At 28.1% G+C, this 8919-nt stretch overlaps 1 protein-coding gene across 1 annotated transcript in view; it reads left to right on the top strand.

Annotated features, from left to right (window-relative positions):
* The first annotated feature begins 1418 nt into the window (after positions 1–1418).
* LOC107709536 (phosphatidylinositide phosphatase SAC1-A) overlaps positions 1419–8919 on the top strand; it is a 21848-nt gene continuing 14347 nt past the window's right edge. The window contains exons 1-5 of the mRNA XM_016514034.1: positions 1419–1447; positions 3135–3226; positions 4442–4516; positions 4597–4724; positions 8188–8337. Coding sequence (XP_016369520.1) covers positions 1419–1447; positions 3135–3226; positions 4442–4516; positions 4597–4724; positions 8188–8337 — 474 coding nt within the window. The remainder of the gene's footprint in view (positions 1448–3134; positions 3227–4441; positions 4517–4596; positions 4725–8187; positions 8338–8919) is intronic.

Raw genomic sequence — 8919 nt, 5'->3', positions numbered from 1 at the left:
CACGGCTGCATTTATTTGATCAAAAATACAGTAAAAACAGTGAAATATTATTCCAATGTAAAACAGCTGTGTTCTGTGTGAATATCTGTTAAACTGTAATTTATTTCTGTGATTAAAGCTGAATTTTCAGCATCATTACTCCAGTCTTCAGTGTCACATGATCTTCAGAAATCATTCTAATATGCTGATTTGCTGCTCTAGAAACATTTCTGATCATTATCAATGTTGGAAAGTATTTGTATGGAAAAAATTAAATAAATAAATAATGGAAACTAATAAATGCCCAATGAAGATTTCTATAGTGAATATACATTCTATTCTGTCATGCTCAGCTCTAAAATATTTCATAGCCAAGCAATTGCTCTCTTTATATTAATCTAATCTCAAAAATTCTGTTGGAAAACTATTTAAAAAGTCACCAAGTACTGGTCAGAAGGTGTAAGGGTACTACTTCTAAGCGACATTAATAATATATCCTCTTATATTTCAGAAAATGATTTCTACTCAGTTTTTGTGACTTGGTTATGATGACTAGTGCGTTTGATTTCATATTTGTTTGCAGGTACCACGAGAGAAGCTCAGCTCATTCCTTCCGCTTAAAAAGCCCAGAAGACTTTCACATCTCGACCGTTTATGATGAACCTGAATACGTGGATAAAGGCGATGAAGTGCTGCAGCGTCAACCCAGCGCTGAGTACTAGTGACCTTCACTAAGACTAGTTATTTATCATTGGTTGTTTGTCTGCTAAAAACAGAGCTGTGCATTATTTTAATCTGTGATTTTTGTATTAAAAGTTTTCAGCAGAAACTATAAAATGTAATTATTTTAATAATTTAATTTAATTATAAATGAATTAAATTATAATTATAATAATTATTAATATAATGAAAGTATTAATAATTTAATGCGATTTTTATTATTATTTTATATGTTTCTATTCTCCCTCTTTCTTTCCCTATTTTACATTTTAATATTATTGCATGGATACCTGAATATTTGTGTATCATCATTATTCATTATTTTATTTTTTTATTTTTTATATTCAGCATTGGGGATTGTTGTGTTGAGAATTAATAATTAGGAGAAAAAAAACTAAGATGATTATTTTTGGAAGTGCTTGTTTTGATATACAATATTTATTTTGAAAAAGTTTATTTTAACTTTAATCACACCCTCCAATGGCAACTAACCTGATCTCAGACATCCTGACTCGCAAAATGACTAAGAATAATCTATATCATTATTTTAGTTTTAAATTCTAGAGTTTCTAAATGTAAAAAAAAAAATAAAATTAGAGACGAACATATTGCATGGGACTTTTATCACAACACGGGACTTTTATCGGTCCTCCAGGGGTCACTTCCGGTTCGTTTTCGCATTGACACGTCACGAAGGTCAGGAGCAAACTGATGGAAAAATGGCGGCCACCTACAACACCTTCAACCTGTGAGTATTAATGAATTCCTCTGAAGCTCATCGATGAGGGATTATCGATTAGATGAAGTCTGCGGCTGTGTCTCAAAACCTAGTGAGCTGCCTACCTAGACAGCATGTTTGGCAGCACTTACAGCATGTTTGGCCATCATTATTTCCCTAAATGTTATTTAAGTGGGCAGCTTGTTGTGTTTTGAGACACAGATTGTGCTGATGGTCATCAATCTGATCAGATTACAGTCAGTTCATCTGAAAATCAATTAATCTCAACTAAAACATGCGAAACTGTTGTTTATTGATGCTCAGCAGCAGGTTACTTAACCCTTTAACATTAATTCAGCTTCCTCTTGTTGTTCTCTTGGTGCCATGCCAAAATCATACAGAAAATAATATATATAAAATAATAGATATAATATTTGTTGTCATTATAACTAATAATAAATACAGAAAAATGTAAAAGCAAATTATAACAAATAAATAAATGCCAAAATCATACAGAAAATAATAGATATAAAATAATAGATATAATATTTGTTGTCATTATAACTAATAATAAATACAGAAAAATGTAAAAGCAAATTCTAAAAAAATAAATAAACACACACAAGGGAGGTTACTCTATATAAATTGCAAGAAATTTACACAAAATGTCACTATATAGAGATGATTTCTATATTAAAAAATATATGATGAAATATAAATATTTAAATTTATTAATTATGGCCCCTATTTTGAAGAGTTTGATGTAAATGCTATGGAAAATGATATGAAAGTTAATTAAATGAAATTGAAAACATTGAAAATAATCTTAAATCTTTTAAATCTGTTGTTTTTTTATTACATTAATTCTTAATATCATCTGAAGTTTTAGAAATACATCATATGTTTATGAGAATATATGTAGTATAATATTTATTATTATAAATCATTAAAAAAAATCTATAAAATAAGGGAGTTTAATCAATATAAGCTTTTATGAATTTCAAGAATTTTATGAAATTCGCTTTGAGGATTGAAATTACATTTTCAAATGATTTTTAAGTGCCACAGAACTAGCAACAAATATACAAATGTGACCCTGGAGCACAAAACCAGTCATAAGGGTAAATTTTTCAAAATTGAGATTTATGCATCATCTGAAAGCTGAATAAATAAGCTTTCCATTGATGTATGGTTTGTTAGGATCGGACAATATTTGGCTGAGATACAACTATTTGAAAATCTGGAATCTGAGGGTGCAAAAAAATCTAAATATTGAGAAAATCATCTTTAAAGTTGTCCAAATGAAGTTCTTAGCAATGCACATTACTAATCAAAAATTAAGTTTTGATATATTTACGGTAGGAAATTTACTAAATATCTTCATGGAACATGATCTTTACTTAATATCCTAATGATTTTTGGCATAAAAGAAAAATCTATAATTTTGACCCATACAATGTATTGTTGGCTATTGCTACAAATATACCCCAGCAACTTAACACTGCTTTTGTGCTGCAGGCTCACAAATGTTTAAATAAAACGTACTTGCAGTATAATACACATGTGTGCGGTACATTATGCTAAATATTGGTTTCTGTGGGTCTTAAAAAACACACATCAAGGCCTAAATTAGAACGGTGTTGCATGAGCGCTGGTTATTGCAGCGTAATACGGACGTGAGGAGTGAATGTTACTGTACTGTTGGATGTAATGACAGACACACGACTCCTGAGAAGTTCTTCATCGAGGCCTGTGACGACAGAGACGTGCTCACCATCGACCGTGTGTCCACAGAAATGAGCCTCGCAGGTGACTTCATCTGCTCTCCAGCGACTGACCGAAGCTCTCTCGAGCTCACGAAGCGTTTGCATGAATCCTGTGTTTCTCAGTCAGTCCTTAGTTTAATATCAATGCAATAGGATGCAGATGCAAGTCATATTTGGAAATTACATTCTGCTGGGGTGTCGCTCTATTGAGCATTAACCAAAAAAATATTCAGTATAACACATTTTCTAAATTTGAATGTTATTAATAATAATGATCATTTTAAGCTGTTATTAATAATAATTAAAGTGTAGTGCAATGTTATAGTATAGTATATTATTCTATAATAAGAGCATAAATACCTATATCTATCATTCAAACAATAAATATCCAGTATTATACATTTAAAATAATACAGACGTTCAATATTCAGTATAATACATTTTAAACATTTTCATATTATATACTTTTATTAATAATAATGATCATTTTAAACTGTTATTATAATAATAATTAAAGTGTAATGCAATATTATGGTATATTATATTATACTATAATATAATAAAAATAATAATATATTTTCCTATATTATAATAAGAGCATAAATAACAATATCTATAATTCAAGCAATAAATATCCAGTATTATGCATTTAAAATAATACAGACTTTCAATATTCAGTATAATAATTTTTTTAAATATAATATTATTAATAATAATATTTTAATTTTTCAAATTATTAATAAATTATAATACTATAATAAATTATTATTTAATTTATAGTGTTGTGTAATATAATAAAAATGATAGATTTTCCTATAATATAATAAGAATAAATATTAATGTCTAGCATTTAACAACAACAATAATAAATATCAATAAACAATAAATATCCAGTATAATACATTTAAAATAATAATAATAGTTAAATTTACAGTTAAATATTTAACAAGAATCAATAAATATTTAGTATAATAGAATGCATTTTTGAAAAATTTATATAATAATAATAATAAATTACAATATTATTATACATTATTATTTAATTTATAGTGTTGTGTAATATAATAAAAATGATATTATATTTTCTTATAATATAATAAGAATAAATATTAATGTCTAGCATTTCAACAATACATATCTAGTATAATACATTTACAATAATAATATTGTTAATATTAAAATACAAAAATATATATATAATGTATGTTCTAAGCACTAATACCAGGCATTAAGTGTAGTTTCTTCTTTTCTCGTGGAGTGAGGAAGGATGTGTCTCCGTCAGCAGTGACGCGACCGATCTGTGGCATCATGGGAACTATTCGGCTGGTGGCAGGTTCGATCTCTCTCAGGATTAATGCACTGATTAACTCAAGGCATTCTGAACTCTGGTTTGATGCAATCGTGTTTTCTCAGGCACGTATCTCGTCGTCATTACAAGGAAGAAGAAGGTGGGCGATCTGCTCGGTCACGCCGTCTGGAAAGCCACTGACTTTGACATAATTTCCTACAAGAAGACGGTTCTTCATCTGACTGATACTCAGGTGAGTTCTGCAGCTTTCCGTGTGTTTCCATCGAATGTGTTGTTATTTGGGCTGGACGTTTGTCCTCCGGATTTATGGCACGCTTGAGCGTCTCTTTATTTAACCCTCATCCGAACCTATAACAAAATGACCCGAAGGCTAAAAATGACACTATTTTTTTTTTTTGGTCCAGAAATCTTATATTGATCCATTTTTATAATTTTTTTTCTAAATATTTATGTAGGTTTTTCTATTATTTTTTGGTGATTTTTATTATATTTACTAGGGATGCACCGATAGGATTTTTTGGGACCGATACCGATTTTAACAAACACTTATTGTCCGATACCGATACCGATATTTTTCACTTCTTCTCTTATTTGAAATTTTGGCATCAAAATAGATAGTATTTATGGCACGCTTGAGCATCTCTTTATTTAATCCTCATCCGAACCTATAACGAAAGTGTCCCTCGCTATTTGATTAGCATTAAAGTGCAGACAGCAGCGCTAGGATTATGCAACAGACATTATACAGCTCAGTGCCTTCACACAGTTAATTAATAAACCATCGGTTTGTTATATCGGCTTTTTCCTTATATAGCCGATATGCCGATGGTTGTAAATTGAGGAAAAATCGGTCGATAAATATCGGCGGCCGATACATCGGTGCATCCCTAATATTTACCTTTTATTCTGGATATTTTTAAAGAAAATATAAGCAAATAAGCAGTTTTTGTATATTATTTCACCAAAAAAAAAAAAAATAATAAAGACACAATTTCAGTCCTGTTTCATCAAAAACCAACAGATGGCCTTGGAATTGAGTCACTGAGTGTCTCTGATGCCATCTGGTGGGGAAAAATTACATAAAATTACATTTTATGGTTACAGCCACTAGAGGGGCCTATAGAACCCTATGGAGATTTTTAACTGAGCAAAACAAGTGAAACATGAGAAATTAGATAATCTTGAGGCTTCAATTTGGTTGTTTATGGATTCAAATATATATTGAAAATCCATATTTTGTAAAAAAAAAAAAAAAATTGCGTAAAATTATAACCTAAACATATGTATATTCATACAATTTCATAAATATGAAATAAAAATATTATATATTTTTAAATATATAAATATGATATAAACTCATTGGTCTCCACCACATCACTCAAAGGTAACTGTGTTAAGTAAAAAAAAATGGAAAAATGACAGTCATATCCCAGCAGAAACATGAAACGTATTATAATGTGTTCTATGGGAGTGTGTTTACCATGTGTGTGTTTGTGCGTGTGTGTGTGTGTATGTGAGTTTTTTTCTGCATTGGAGATATTCTGTAGTCTCAGCCCTTTGTTTGGGTATAAATCTTTACTGGATTGTCTCAGATTTTGTATATCAAAAAAAATCAAATGTAATAAAAAAATGCTGCTTTCTTGTAAATTCCATTCATTCCGAGGGACACTTTTGTTACTTTTTTTATTGCACCCATTTAAACTCCTCAAATCCACTTTTTTTTTGGTGTGTATTCCTGGTGCAAGTGTGACAAAATTAAAGAAATCTTCAGTTTTGGGTCAAAATGACCCGAGGGACGGATGAAGGTTAAACACGACCAAACCGAATGCCTCAAAATGTATTTCAAGCAGAGATATTTTTGTTTTGCTGTAAATTTTTATATTTTTATTGCCAGATCTCAAGAAAAGTTCACAAAAGCTCACATTTTACCCCAATATAAAAAACAAAACAAAAAAACACGTTATTAATTATAATGTTTTATAATAATAATAATTTTAAGTTGTTGTTGTTGTTGTTATTATTATTAATTATAGTGTATTGCATTATTATAGTATAGTATATTATATTATAATATCATAAAAATGATATTATATTTTCTTATAATATTATAAGAGCATAAAAAACAATATCTAATATTCAAACAATAAATATCCAGTATTATACATTTAAAATAATACTGACGTTCAATATTCAGTATAATACATTTTTTAAATTTTAATATATGATATTAATAATAATAATATTTTATAACAATAATTATTTAAAATTATTATCAATTATAGTATAGTATAATAAAATATTGTAATATTATAGTATAATATAATGATATTATATTTGATATGATACATTTTTTTATCATTAATATGATAAAATGATATATTTTCCAAAAATATAATACAAATAAATATTAATGTCTAACATTCAAACAATAAATATCCAGTATGATACATTTAAAATAATAATACACAGTTAAATATCTAACATTAACCAATAAATATTTAGTATAATATAATAAACTTTTTAAAAATGTAATGTTTTAAAAATGTTAAATAATGTTATATATTATTACTATTATTATAAATTATTATTTAATTTATAGTGTACCCCAATTAAAAAAAACATGTTATTAATTATAATGTTTTATAATAATAATCATTTTAAGTTGTTGTTGTTATTATTATTATTATTATTATTATTATTAATTATAGTGTAGTGCAATATTATAGTGTAGTATATTATATTATAATATTATAATATAATAAAAATGATATTATGTTTTCCTATAATATTATAAGAACATAAATACTAATATCTAACATTCAAACAATAAATATCCAGTATTATACATTTAAAATAATACTTTCGTTCAATATTTAGTATAATAAATAAATAAATAAAAGAAAATTATATAAATAAAATGGAAAATATGTTTCTTAAACATGCTGCTTTTTCTTAAAGCAAAATAATAAAAAAAATATTTTAATGATTTTAGGATGTCGTGACCATGTTTTTAACAGATTTTGTGAGATTCACCCTTTTATGGTTTTAGTTTGTTAAATAAATCAGACAAACTGCACTAGAGAAATATTGTAACATTGTTTTCAATTATTAATATTAATATTTTGTTGTTTAAGTTGCATTAATGTTCAGTGTTGGGTAAGTTACTCTAAAAAAGAAATTAATTGCTAACTATTAATTACATCTTCAACTGCGTAATTAGATTACTGTTTATGACTAATTATTACAATTATTATTAATTATAATAATAAATGTATTGCATTACTTACTACTAATTGCTTTCTAAATCTCATATCAGTTGAACAATACGAGACATGAAACTATAATAAATAATATAAAATTGCATAAATTATTCTTGAACTGACCAAAGTATTCAAAAGGAGAAGGATACATTAAAAACATATATTTTAACATTAGACGTTCAGTTTTGATGTTAAATCCACTGTTTTTTTGTTGTATTTAATGCAACTGCATCAGAAGTGACTATAATTAAAAAACAGAAGAATTAAGAGTAATCCCTTACTTTGTTACAGTAATTGATTACTTCGTAATGCATTACACCTCTTATGTTGCATTCAAAAAGAATAATTGAAAGTAGCATTAAAAACGATATTCTACAAGTGCAAAAAAAAAAAGCATTCTTATTGAATCTAATAAAGTCTGTGTGGATCTTTCAGATGCAAGACAACAAGGCCTTCCTGTCGATGATCAACAGCGTCCTGAACGCAGACGGTTTCTACTTCTCCACAGACTACGATCTGACGCACACTTTACAGCGGCTGGCTAACACCAGCCCCGACTTCCAGGAGATGACTCTGCTGGAGCGCGTGAGAGAGAGACGCTTTCACATCTCTGTCATAAAACATGCCATAATCCTATAACGCTCATCAGGTGAAGAGGGTCATGTGACTTCATGTGGCTTCTGTGGGTCTTAAATCAGAGCAGAAAGTCTTGAATTCATAAAGTCGTGGCATTAAATGTTGCATGGGCTGCAAAAAAGTGAGCATGAATGAAAAGTATTTCTGTCTTGTTTTCCAGTATCTAAACATCCTTAAATCAAGACACATTTACTGGAGATGCGAAATGAACACAAAAATTGGGATCAGTAAGATTTTTGTTACTTTTGAAAGAAGTCTCTTCTGCTCACCAAGGCTGCATTTATTTGATCAGAAATACAGAAAAAACTGTAAAATTGTGAAATATTATTATAATGTAAAATAGCTGTTTTCTATGTGAGTATCTGTTAAACTGTAATTTATTTCTGTGATCAAAGCTGTATTTTTAGCATCATTACTCCAGTCTTCAGTGTCACATGATCTTCAGAAATCATTCTGATTTGTTATCATATATAATCTAATATATTGCATATATTGCATATTAGAATGATTTCTGAAGATCATGTGACACTG

Source organism: Sinocyclocheilus rhinocerous, unplaced genomic scaffold, assembly GCF_001515625.1.
Source record: "Sinocyclocheilus rhinocerous isolate Xijiao unplaced genomic scaffold, SAMN03320098_v1.1 scaffold2611, whole genome shotgun sequence".
NCBI lineage: Eukaryota > Metazoa > Chordata > Actinopteri > Cypriniformes > Cyprinidae > Sinocyclocheilus > Sinocyclocheilus rhinocerous.
The sequence above is the reverse complement of the archived record's forward strand: the minus strand, read 5'-3'. Positions and strand labels throughout refer to the sequence as shown.